This window comes from Protopterus annectens, chromosome 8.part0, assembly GCF_019279795.1.
Source record: "Protopterus annectens isolate FY-2018-M chromosome 8.part0, PAN1.0, whole genome shotgun sequence".
Taxonomy (NCBI): Eukaryota; Metazoa; Chordata; order Ceratodontiformes; family Protopteridae; genus Protopterus; species Protopterus annectens.
The window spans coordinates 1,268,556,865-1,268,570,903 of NC_056741.1; the positions used below are offsets into that span (position 1 = coordinate 1,268,556,865).

Below are 14,039 nucleotides of genomic sequence, written 5' to 3' on the forward strand. Positions count from 1 at the left end.
CTGTCTCCATTACCAAAAAGCAGGTGAGGGCATTCTTAGGGACAGTGGGGGTACTATAGAAAGTTTGTCCCCAATTATAGTACCATAGCTGCTCCCCTCACACACCTGACAAGGAAAAACAGGACAGATATGGTAGTGTGGACCGCAGCATGTGACCAGGCATTCCAGAAACTTAAAGTAGCTTTGGGATGACCCCCTGTGTTAGCCAGTCCAGATTACAGCAAAGAATTTGTTGTGCAGGTGAATGCTTCAAACCACAGTGTGGGGGCTATACTTAGCTAGGATTCCTCAAAGGCAGAAGAGTACCCAGTGGTATATCTCTGCTGTAAACTCCAATCTATGGAGGAATGCTATGCAGCTGTAGAAAAAGAATGTCTAGCTATAGTATGGGCACTGCAGAAACTTCAGCCTTATCTGTATGGAAGGAAATTCACTGTAGTTACAGACCACAATCCCTTAACATGACTACATAGAGCCAACCAACAAAATGGCAAGTTATTAAGGTGGAGCTTAGGATCGCAGGCATATGACATGACAGAACAACGCAGTAGTGGCGTCAGCAATGCCAACGCAGATGGGCTAAGACAGGGACTGGGGTAACATATTCTCAGATAAGCTTATTTCTCTCAAGCCATGTTTCTCAAGGGTCACTTGAAACACTATCTTGAGTCTTCGGGGGGGGGGGGGTGATGTGATGACATGGACAAGTGCCAGCATATTCAGCTGGAGTTTTGTGAAGAATGATAAGTCCTTTGACTGTCAAACTGATTTATACAAGATGTTCATGTTACAAATGTATTAGAAATGCATGTCATTTGTATATCAAACTGATTTGTACAGATGCTTGTGTTGAAAATGTATTTTTGAGGTTTGCTTGTGTTAAAATGTATCAACAGTCCACCCTGCTGAAATGAAAAGAAATGTACATGTATTACTGTACCCGAATTAAATGTATATGTTTTAATACAGAATACTGGGACAGCAAAAGGTTAACTAGCTGGCTAATTTTAAGAAAATAAGGAAATGTAAATGAGCTGTTAAACCATTAAAATGTCACCCCACAGTGCTGAATAGGACTGGAGATGTTACATCTGGGAGAAACCTTTGTTCATCAGCTCAGTAAAAGATAGGAAGCTCCAGGGCGCTGTCATATACATTTAGATGTGTATTGTAGCTGTCTATGCTAAATTTCTGTCACAGTTTCAAAGGGAATACTATGAGAACCTAGAGCCAGGTAACCAGATGAGGCCATTTTGCCAGCCCTCTTGGAAATTATATTTTAGATATTACAAAGAGAAATCTCAGAGTATTGAGTATTCTGTTTGGGAAGCCTGACTCGAAAAACTCTCACCCACAGCATCTTCTTTGCAGTAGTAAGTAGCTTAACTAGGGAACAGTAAAATTCTCTTAGATTCAGTCAGGAATATAGTGAAACTTAGTTTATAGAGTGATTTTCTTTATTTGTATGAGGCTGTCCATCAATGTTAATTTCAGTATTTTCTGTGATTTGAACTATGTGGTTTACTGTAAATATATATTCAATATTTTCAGGTTCTTTTATTATTATTAAATACATTTAAAATTTTTATTATGGCTAGTCCTTGTAGAAAGTATCTAACCTTTGAGAGTAGTTATATTTATTGGGTGACACTGTGTGGGCCACTCCAGAAGGTCTATCCATCTTGGTGAACTACTACCATTTGTATCAGTATTAATAATACACAGTATAATTGGACACCCTTTGTTAAGGGCCTTAGAGTAGCTGATTGTGGAGTGTCTGGTGGCAGTGATAACTACCTTATAGACTGGGCAGAAGGAGGCATAACTAGTAAACTTGTGCCAGCTTTCCCAGGTGTGTGTGTGTGTGTGTGTGTGTGTGCGCGCACACACGTGCACCCAAATCAAATCTCTCAGTGTGTCTGTCAGCTATTTGGGGCAGGGACACTAAGCAGTGGGGTTACAGAGAGGGTGCTGGAGGATTTGGCTTGTACACTCGGCTGAGGACCTAGCCCTACAGCTGTACAAGTGGGGAGTCTTACTGGGGAGGGAGATATAGAAAAATCTAGACCCTGGCCTGAATGTGTTCCCTGTGTGCTCTTAAGGGAAATCATACTGGATGCAGAGAGGTCTGCATTTGGAAATACTGAGTGTATCCCTTTGTATTCCAAATGGACATCCCTCTCCAGTGTCAGTGGTGAGGATTCAGACTCCTTGATTACTGGCCCAGCGTGCGGACAACACATATTGGTTAGTTATCACATATTAGTAGAAGTGGTGGGCATCAAAATCCATTTTTGTTTGCCTTCTTTCCATGGCAAGTTTATACCCTGGTGCTTTGACTGTTCCCCAAGTAAAAAAACTTAATGATATTATGGAACACTCATCATATCAGTGAATTTTTGAGAGAGCCCTTTATAGTGGATATCTTTTTCTCCACAGTCTGTTTCTTTTTTGGAGGAAGGGGTGATGTATACTGGCACATAGATTCCAATAGTGGACCCATTGCAGGTGTAGTGGAGGTAGACCTCCCTACAAAAATATTTGTTTTTGTGTTTCTGTTTCCACTGACATTTGATTATTGTCAACATTTTTGCAGCTTGGTGTTCACACATTCTTAGTTATGGCATGATTCCCTCACACATCTGGGCCCTTGACTTTTTTTAGCATCTCTAACTCATGCCTCTTTTTTTCTGTTTCTGCTTATGATTTTTCTGAACCATTATTTGCAGAACAGGATGCCTCAGACTTAGATATATATAAAAATATGTGAGTACTTATTTTAATATCATTTTGTAAGAAGGCACTTTCTATTGTTTTTTTTTTTGCCATCTCAGCATGTCTCCATACCTAAAGGAGTTCCTAGTAAGTCTGGCAAGTTTTTAATTTTACATCATTACTTCTTCATGTCTTACTTGTTTGCTTCCCCGGTTTTAGTGGGGGTCAGAAGATGAGAGATGAGGGGAAGGACATACCCTCCTAGATCCTACATGAGGCATCATGGAATGGCATGTGCTATGGGAGCTGTGTGCATATCTTAGCAAAGTAGCAAGACAAGGCAAGAATGTGAGGTGAAAACTAGAAATCCCAACCATTATCTATTGCAAAAGATCCTTTTAAAGATGTACTGATAAGGTGCATATTAACTTGTCATTTCTTAACACTTCACTGGGAAGGCCATTCCATAATGTTATGATATTCTGAGTAGGTCAGCATTTTGAATAGCTGCCAGCACAGAATCTATTGTGAATTTGAGTACCCATACTCTACTGGCCAACCATTATCTTCATATGGAGTTTAATGCTGTGTGTCATTCCTTCTAAATTATTATATGATATATTCCATCCAGCCTTACTCTGCCACAAATGTCCCACCATTTCATCCCTAACCCAATTCAAGAGTAACCCGGACAGTTGGATGTGGAAAAGGAAATTCATTCCTGGTTTGGCACCTATGTCTCAAATGGACACAGGCAGCCTGTAAATGATTCATCTCCCAAGCCCCTACTTGTAAATGTTTCATCTCCCAATCCTCTGCTTACATTACCAAGGGTACTAGAACTTGTCAGAGATTTGGGATGCATGGCTAGGCTTAAAAAGGTCCCTGTGGTCATTAGCTTAGTAAACACCTATGAACCTATATTTTATGAAAATGAGCTCACACTAGAAATTATAGTTTCTTAGTGAGCTCCTCATGGGATCCTTCATTTAGTGTAAAAACATGCGGAAATACCAGTGCAAACACATTTTTTTCTTTGCAAAGCTGCTTTTGAGATAGTTTGGCAATCAGTGTTATAAAAGTGGTATAAAATGCATCATGTAGTAATCCATTGTCATTGACATATCCCCAGCACTGAACATTGTGATCTAACAACGTTTGAGTAATGACTGTGGTCATGTGCCTCAAGACATGAAAAAAACACTGTTTGTAATTACAGTGTTTTAATGTACTTCCTATACAAAGACATTTTAAGATTAATGTTCAGATGGATAAATTAAATCTTTCTTAGCTAGTCACGACTGTCTGTATCATACCACTCTTCTTACATATACAGAAAAGGAATGTTACTTTAGTATTTCTATTCCAAACAAACAGTAGAATAAGACTTTTGAAAACAGAAGAAAGTGACACAGAAAAATGAATCATATTAAATTTACTGTTTTTATTTTCTTTAAATTTTGAGAACTGTTCACACATTTAACATTCCTTTTTTAATTTAGAGCAGATCTGGACAAAATTTGCTACACAAAAATAGGGGCAAGAAGGAGCAATGACATCACAAAGTCACACATTTTGTTTTTGTTTTGTATGAAAAAGATACATCTTGCACTTTCGGGACCTGATGTCCCATTTACAGTGACGGAGGAGATAAGATCCCTCTAACCATCTCCTAAACATGTAGTGGATGGAAAAGGAATCTCTGCAGTATCTCCTCTTCCTGGATGAGAATGGATATGTGGAACCTTTCACACTGGGAAAAATCTTCTCACAGGAACAAATTAAAGGACAGACAGGAAATGAGGCTACATTGTGAGGAAGACCCCCTAAAACAACTCATCTTTTAAAATGTTGATCTTTCACTTACTCATATGTTTCCCTTATTGTTTTAAATTCATATTTAGTTACTTTTTATTTATTATTTTTTTTATTGTAAGCAGGCACCAGATGAGTAGTGGCCACAATGACACACGTGACTGGGCTGCCCATATCATCTGGAAAAACAGTTACAAATATATACCCTTATCTTTGTAACCACAAAGAATGGTGACAAACACTATATAACCACTGAAACTTGAAAATGAAAAAAAAAAATGTTCCATATTCAGTTTTTAGCTACAGATGGCTTTTGTGAAATATGGATTGCTAACTTGATTCTAAAATCTGTAAACAGCATGCTTTGATCTAATAGCAACAAAGCAGTTGTGCCTCCTGGAACCCACACAGGCAGATCATGAATGCAGTTAACTTCCGTGACTGAAGCATAGCCTATAAGACTGACATTGTATACAAGATGTTACTTAGAGGACGGATATAGTTTGACATATTGCCTGGTCCCTTTCCTCTACCCAGCCACTAGGATACTTGATGTAGGCTAGCCAGTCCACATGGAGGAAGAAGATGAATATGGACTCTTTTTAACTGTGCTTCATCTCCTCTGATGGCTCTGAGTCTTTGCATTAGCTTTAATGGGGTCAAATGGCACAATCATGCTGCGTCGCATACTGATACTTTTAACAAACTACTACAGTTTTGGTGTATTTCTGAGAGGCCTTTCCTGGCCTATATTCTGTCACTGTACATATGTAAAATTATTTAAATAGTACATCAGTTTATTTATTTTGACTAAATTACCTAAACATGAAATTTCCCTCCCCTTATCTCAATTTCTCAGGATAAAAAGAAAACCATTTTATCCTCATTAAAAAATTAAAAATCACATCCACACTCCCATTATTAAATCAAAATGCTAGGCAGATGCAGGGCAGCCCGCATTTCTGCGCAGTTCACTGGTCACCTTTGGTCAGCCAAAGTTCAAATAAAAAATATCTTCTCTAGTAAAATTTACAGAAAAATATAAGATGACTGAAACTAATGATTCTTTACAATGAATATTAAAAACAAAACAACAAAAAAAAAGTGCAAAACCGAAGCCAGGGGCATATCTGGGGGACTTTTGAAAGGTTTTGTTCTTTTTCCCTGTGGCATTTCCTGGTAGAAGCACTATGGAGCTGTGAGTTGTAGTAGAAAGAGTGGATGGTCTCTGAAAGAAGTCGATGCCATGGTGTTCAGTAGTAGGTTTCCTTCTCCACCCAACCTGGAAAATCAAAAATAAAATAAAAATGACTTAGAAAGGTAGAGCAAACCCCAACACATTCAAGAAATACATATTTCCAACATCAGCATTATAATGATTGAAAATGCAGCAGTAGCATTGTCCTGCATAACATAAGACTGTGTGTAATGGCAGTGCTTTCCATTAAATAAGAGGTAAATGCTAAATCTAATATATATATATATATATATATATATATATATATATATATATGTGTGTGTGTGTGTACATATATATATATATATATATATATATATATATATATATATATATATATATATATATGTGTGTGTGTGTGTGTGTGTGTGTGTGTGTGTGTGGATTCACGTCAGAATATCAAAGTTTGAAAACTTCGAATTTCATATGGTCAAGACCATATAATTGAAGTTTCAAAATGTCAAAATTCTGAAATGAATACAAAAACAAAATAAAACTATGTTCCTCAACTTTTTTGCAGGGGGGCAAGCCCCCCTGCACCCCTCACACCTATAAATATACCAACTCCAAGATCACACTACAGCAAGAAAAAGGGAAAATTTCCCATTCCGTGCTGTATGGAGATCTCCGTTCAGAATGTTCGAAGTTTTAAAACTTCGATCATATGATCTCGACCATATGAAATTCGAAGTTTTCAAATTTCGACATTCTGAAGTGAACCTATACATATATATATATGTCAGGCACCAAGGTAGGGGAATGAGTGTCCTTCTAGGCAGGACAGGCACCAAGGTAGGGGAATGGGTGTCCTCCTAGGCAGGACAGGCACCAAGGTAGAGGAATGAGTGTCCTCCTACCAAAGAGGGAACATGGTCAGTATTGGTGATACTGATGTTCTCCTCCCTTCTCCACTGTTCCCTTCCCTGTAGATAAGAGGTAACTGGACTTCATAGAAACCTGGTTTGAGATGAGTTCAGACTACTGGGTAAGAGAAAGAATTGGTACTGGATACAAAAAAATGTAGAAAATTCCTCTCGTTTTGTAAAAATGACCCATCTACTTCCCAACCAGACCAGCTTAGCTTTACAGGCGTTGGGACAATTACTACGCAAGGAGGCCATAAAAAGGTCCTCAGTCTGCAACAAGTAAGAGATTTCTACTTCACGTTATTTCTAGTAACCCCCAAAAGAAGGCTTTTAAGGCCAGTCACAGATCTCTCCATATTAAATGAGTTCCTAAGAGTAAAACGGTTCAGAATGTTAATCTTGCAGGTCATTTCTCCTCATTGATCACACATCATATACTAATGGTGTGCCAGGATTTGATGGGTTCCTACCTACACATTCCAATTCACAGGAAGCAGTGGCATTTCAACTACTTTGAGGTTGAGAAGGACAATACCAGTAAATCTCCTTACCATTTTATTTATTCTGTATGCCCAGTGTGTTGATCAAATGGTTGGCTCCACTATTTTCCCACGTTGGAACAAAAGAGAGCAACCTTTACCTCTAAATGGATGACAACACTGCCTGTTTCAAACCTGCAGTAGGAGCTCTGCATGTTCATCTGTAAAATATTTACCAGCTTTGGAATCTCCCTGAACCTTCAAACAATCCATCCTGACAGTAGCACTCACCAAGATATTTTTTAGGGGAAGAACCAAATACTAAAACAGACAGACTCTCTCTGTCCCCAGAAGACATGCTCATCCTAATCAACACTTTGGCCAGGTAGCACAGAAGATACACTGGACTTGAAGGCAGCAGGTTATAATTCTGCCTCAGTTCTCTTGGTGCCTTTAGCCAGACTTCACACAAGGAAAATACAGCAATGCCTCAGAAATCTATGAAGGAGCACTCCCATCCTCTAGAGAATTATATCTGCTTGATCTCTGCATTCATAATGGAGGTCATGTGATCAAGGATGCCATTAGTGACCCCAGACTGTGCTCAAACTCTGATTGCAAATGCTTTTGATTTTGTACGGGAGCACACATGAGCTACCTCAAAGTGCAGCAGAAATGGATCAGTAATCCTGAGGGTAAACATATACAAGAGCTGGAAGTGATGGTTCTGATTTATGCAGTGCATTTATTCAAGTCAGTCTAGCATCCAGCAATATTAAAAGTAGTGACAGAAAACAACTGTGTCATGCTGTACCTTACTAAACAGGAACCAGCTGTTATCCACAGTTGAAAGCACTGCCATAGGATTAGTTTAAGGCAGTGCATCCATCTTCAAGTCATGTAGGTCCCTTTCAGTCAGAACTTGCTGGCAAAGTAATTGACTAGGGCCTCATCAAACCCACCTGAGTGGAAACTAGGCAGACAAGTCTTCCTAAGGGTGGCACAAAAAGAGGGTTCTTTGTTTCAACAGATGGACACTAGTTAGAACCTGTTGGTTGCAAATACTCATGAAGTAGAACCTGCACAGTACAGCTATCACACAAGGCCCACTTAACCTGAAGGTGGTAGGTTACCATCCTCATCGGCACATATACGACTAAGCTCTTCAAGTGCTTCTGTGTTGCATCAAACTTGCAAATACACTACATGTGTGCTTTCAGTTACTGTACTTCTTAGATGTGGGTCTGTTGCATTTGAAAACTTCAGAACAAGAAACTAATATGGGCAAATTCTCCTTACCCCTGGAAAAAGTGCTTCTCCTAAACCAATGTTTCCAGCTCGTGGACACTGCACAGGCATACTTCCTTTCAAAGCAGCAGCATCAAGGTATCATAAGTAAGGAGGTGGTTTAAGGTGCTTACAGAAGAATGGAGGCTAATACATGGAGCTTGTATTCTTGGTAGAAGCAGTTGGCCTTCTTGTGAGTATGACGTTTGTTTCAACACATTTCACTTTGATGTCATAGCTTTTTAATTCAGTTCAAGTTTTTCTTAGTGATGGGTTAGCATGACAGAAATCAGCATACAGGATACTACAGGGCAAAAATACTGATCGTTGACTGACATGTTGCTGGAGATCCAGAAGATACAGTATGGCAACTGCAAGAAATATTTACTCATCTAACACTATGGAAACAGAAGCAACAAGATGGCTGACATCAGTGGTGGGTCAAGGAAAAAGTGTATTCATCATGAGTGCTGACGGACAGTTTAAAAATATGTATATATTGTTGGTTGTGCAGCAAAAAAGATACAAGATAAAAAAGAGTTCACTAAAAAATAACTGTACTGAGCAGCAGCTGGAAGACAGTGTCAGAAAAAGCTTTGAAGCAGGCCGTGGTGTCAGCACATTGTCTGCAAGCCTGCAAAGCATGCCATAGTGTCAGTACACTGTCTGGAATCCTGCAGGGGACAGCTGTGTTTCCAGACTGAAAACAGTACCCCACCTAAGTTGACTACTAAAGTTGTGAAGAAGTACTTCTGGAAAAATGTTTAAAGGAATGGATGATGGGCACTTAGAAACTAGGGTACATACATATGGAGCTTAACAGCAACCTATGCTTGTATGGTTCCAAACTCTTTGTCCTGGGCTTTGGAATTCTGTATATTCCAGGGGTACACAAAACAAAGGGAGGAATATTCTCCAAATCTTTCTACCTATTCCTTACTGGTTAACTGGTATTTTTAGAATAATTGAGATGGTGTCCCTTTAATCCCATAATACACATGTATTAAATTAGCATTTGCTGCATGAAGAACTCAGAGGTTCTACTGTAGTGGAAATCTGAGGAGAAAGAAGGCATTTTAATCAAGTAAAAAAAGGCAATCGGCTGAATTACAAAGTCTCTCAAAAGTTGGGGAAAGAAAACAACTTGTGGCAGAGTGTGATTCCTGCCACATCATAAGAAGGGTGACTGTTGCAAGGACAGCTTTTAAAATGTCTACACAAAATGGCTCCCACAGTACTTTGTCACCTGATTGTTAACTTCATATATGTAATGTCATGTGGAATATTAGACTTTCTCTGGGTGGTTAACAATTTTAATGTCTCTGCTGCAGTATGAAAAGTTTTTTTTTTTCTAAGCTCAGGTTTAACTTGTAGTTCCAGTGATGCTACCTTGGATGTAATATACTTCAGTTACTAGCCTGTCATTACTTGGCGAAACTGTGATTAAAAACAATATTCTTCTGTCACTTGGGCTACATATCTTTTTATGACACGATACAAATCATTTCCTTATGATGTCTTAATTATCCCTGTAATAGAATATCAGTGTGTGGGTGACAATGCCACATGCAGATATGCAACCAATAGAGACTGAAACGGAAGGACTGATTTAAGATGTAGTCTTACATAATATGCTATATAGATAAGGAAAGATAGATAAATTATGGCTTACATGTATATTTACAGTGCAGTGATGTCTGCCTAATGAGTACTCTGTGAAATACAATTGACTATGAATTTCTGTTTGCGTCAAGGATTTGAGTCTTATCTAGGAAGTCAGAAATGTGCCGAATTTTGATACTGGCCATGCCAGTCTTAACGGTATTCCTGGGAGAAGGGCTTAAATTGCAATTAAATGGGTCTTCAAACAAGACAAAGTTAAGGAAAAAAACAAAACAAAAGGGCAATATAGAGTAACCTGCTTCAATAAATGAAGTAAAAATAAATTTGCAAGGAAGAACACAATATAACAAGCTGAATGAAAAGAAAACAGAAGCATCAAACAGGAGAAAGGCCTGAAAGTGAATAAAGATCTAAATTGTAAAAGTAAAGAAATGAACAACAGCTGGAATGCCATATATAACGTTACATTTTCTAACTGCTTCAGCTACACAGGGAATATTACTCATACGTACACATAATAGGCACAGAGGTTTAAATAACCTCACTCCCCCACACAGACTACATCATACATACAAAGCAATACAAATTCAGTGACAGAATCATCAACAGGGAAGGTGAAAAGGATCGGAAAAATTTCACAATGCAGGATAGGCAATCGATAATAGGAACTGGAAGGATAAAAGCAACCAGAAGCCAGTGGTGCAAGGACTACAAGCATAAAAACTTAATTATTTATTTAATCTTTACTAGCCAGATAATTGGGCTGGTCCACGAACAGTTTTCAGCCATGACCTGGGACAGGCAGGCAAATACAAAAAAATAGACAAAATGAAACATATAACATTTAAGTTCAAATAAGCCAACTTTTAGATATGTGGCAGTAATATGCAGTCCAATCAGTCCAATAATCTAAGAGAATTTGTAAGCACACAGCAGTATGCACAAGGCAGCAATATATGGATGGAATACCAATTTACAAAGTAAATTATTGTAACAGCAACAAGGAAAAAAACAGACATTAATGGTCAGAGGGACTTAGTGACAGGAGGGGGAGAGGAGAGGTATTAACCTGTGTCCCTAAAGCGGCTGCATTGTTTTCAGTTGTGAGACAGGAGTGAAGGGATTTCTTAAATGAAATAAGGTTGTCAGTTTGTCAGACATTGTATGTGGAGGTAATTTTTGAGAAGGATCTTTCAGAGGTATCAAGGGTGAAGGGAGACCTGTTAGCCTGAAAGGTTTCAGAGCCACAGAAGAAATAGGGAGAACATTTAATAAGCCATTTATTGCAAAGAAATGGCAATATTGTTTGTATAAGAGCACAATGGGTAACCATTTTCAGAGTGATTATTATTTATTTATTTTTATTTATTTTACATTTGTTGACCGGGCTAGTCTAACTGGATATATGTCCATTTTCAGTAGAGGCCCGGGGTGAAAAGCTCTAAGCATGAACTGTGCCAAAGTTAACAACATATAAAAAAGACATGTAAAATCACAATTCAGAGGCAGCATTGGTCAAAAGAAAAATTATAATTATAAAATTATAAACTATAAAAATTATACTGAAAAATTATACTAAACACAATAGCAGGTATGAGCAAGACCCAATTAAGAGAGAAAGGCCCTTATATTTTATCCTCATGCTATGAAGAATAGAGTAGTAACTAGATTTGGAGGCATAGGTTAGAGGAGTAGGGAAAGTGGTTAGAGCATGAAGGAGAACAATATATCAGTCTGGGTTAGCACATGGACAAAGCCAATGAGTTATAAGATGTTCTTTAAGATGTTTTTTAAATAGAGAAGTAGAAGCAAGGGTTGATGATTCAGAAGGAAGATGATTCCAGTTTTTACCTGCTGTGTTCGAGGAAAGTGAGTCACCAGCTTTGTTGTTAGATTTAGTCGAGGAAACTAGGAGCTTATTAGCAGGGCGTAGTGTAGCTAGATTTTTATATGGTGTAATTAGATTAGTGAGGATAGGGGTATTGTTGGGGTGGTATAGGATCTTTTGAGTGATAAGTAATTGTTGACAGAGTATATGGTTTTGCAGTTCTAGCCATTCAAGTTGTTTGAGGTTGAGGCAGTGGTGAGTTTTAAAGGGGGAGCATGTGATGAATCTAGTTATGCTATTATAACAGGTGGAGAGTTTAGAGAGGTTGTTTTTGGATAGGTTAGTATATACAGCAGAGGCATAGAAAATGGTGGAAATGAGGTGGGTCTGGGCAATTGTTTTCCTTGTAGCAGGGGTAAGGAAGGGTTTGATTCTATAGAGGGTGCCAAGTTTTTTGTTGACAGACTTTATGGTGCAGTTGATATGGTCATCAAAGCTGAGATGATTATCAATTGTTACACTTAGTAGGCGGGTTGTAGTATCTGGGGTTATGTTGGTACCATTGTTAGAGGTTACAGAGAAGAAAGGATTAGGTGATTTATGAGTTGGAGTAAAAAGCAGTAGCTTTGATTTTGGGGATTTAGGAGGAGGCAGTGTTGCATAAACCAGTTTTCAACATTATGAAAAACAGTTTGGGTGAGGGACTGGAGCGAGGCTATATTCTTGGCTGTACAGACTAAGGTGGAGTCATCTGCATATTGAATGCAGGTGGCTTGAGGTATGTTCATGTGTAGATTGTTAATAAATAAGGTAAAAAGAAGGGGACCTAAGATAGAGCCTTGGGGTACTCCAATATTTACTGGAAGTAATGAAGACAGATTGTTATGCCAAAGTACTGCTTGCTGTCTATTTTCCAGATGAGACCTGAACCATTGTAATGCTTGTGAATTGAGAGAATGGTCCTTTAGTTTGTCTAGCAGTAAGTTATGGTTAACCATATCAAAGGCTTTTGACAGGTCAATAAATAGTGCAGAGGAAAAAGAGTTATTGTTACAATTTATATTTATAGAGTTGGTGAAGGATAAGAGGGCAGTCAATGTGCTATGGAATGGTCTAAAGTCATGTTGGCAGTTTGCTAGTAGGTTATTTTGTAGTAAGTGGTTAAGTAGTTTGTGAATACATTTTTCCATTATCTTAGCTAATGGGGAGAGTAAGGCAATAGGTCGAAAGTTAGAAAGTTCAATAGAAGATCCACCTTTATGTAGAGGGATGATGTGGGATACTTTCCATATAGTAGGGATTTTGCCTTCTGAGATAGTTATGTTAATAAGGATATAGATGGGATAGTCTATGGCTTTTGTGGCAATTTTTAGGTATTCAGATGGGAGATGGTCAGCAGAAGGGGTGCAAGGTTTCAATTTTTGAAGTAGCTTACAGATGAGAGATGTAGGTACAGGTTGTATTTGAAAGGTAGGAGATCAAGTCTTGGAGGTATTTAGTGGGGAAGCAGTGAAGGGAGGTAAAGAATTGGCTAGGGTTTGAATGGCTTCTGTAAAGTAGTTATTAAAGGCATCAGGGATCTGGTTGGAGTTATTATGGTTGAAACCGGCTGGGGCTGGAGTAGTAGAGTGACCTGGCTGAAGAAGTTTGTTTATCCCTGACCAAAATTTTTGTGGAGTTTGTTGGAGGTGAAGGTAGAAGTCTTTTTTGTCTCTAAGAATATCCTTCTTGGTGGCATTTCTTAACTGTTTAAAGTGGAGGTGATCTGACGGACATTTGGTAGCTCTCCATTTAGCCCAGATTTTATTTCTGAGGAGTATCTTTTGTCTAGTTTGTTTTGTGAGCCATGGGGCAGATTTGGTTCTTATTCTAGTAGAGCGATAAGGTGCATGGCAATCTAGGATTTAAAGAACGTTAGTGTTAAAGTAGGTCACAGCCTCATCAAGCTCAAGATGGGTCAGTGGTGACCAGTCACATGCTTGCAGTTCATTTAGGAAGCTGTCTGGATTAAAGAATTTATTTTTAAGTGGGAGGTTTTGAGATTATGGGTAGTTGGGCTATGGACTTTTATCTAATAATGTAGGTAAACATATGGTCGCTGATGTCGTCGGGAAGGGTTCCTGGAGTATAAGTTTCAGGGTGGCTATTAATAAGGATCCAGTCCAGAGAAGTTTCCATACTGCTAGGTT

At 38.5% G+C, this 14,039-nt stretch overlaps 1 protein-coding gene across 2 annotated transcripts in view; it reads right to left on the reverse strand.

Annotated features, from left to right (window-relative positions):
* Positions 1–4,139: 4,139 nt before the first annotated feature.
* The window catches only part of ATP1A3 (ATPase Na+/K+ transporting subunit alpha 3), a 769,164-nt gene continuing 759,264 nt past the window's right edge, over positions 4,140–14,039 (reverse strand). For both annotated transcript variants that reach the window (XM_044080787.1, XM_044080788.1), the window contains exon 23: positions 4,140–5,812. In XM_044080787.1, coding sequence (XP_043936722.1) covers positions 5,784–5,812 — 29 coding nt within the window. In that variant the 3' untranslated portion in view covers positions 4,140–5,783. The remainder of the gene's footprint in view (positions 5,813–14,039) is intronic.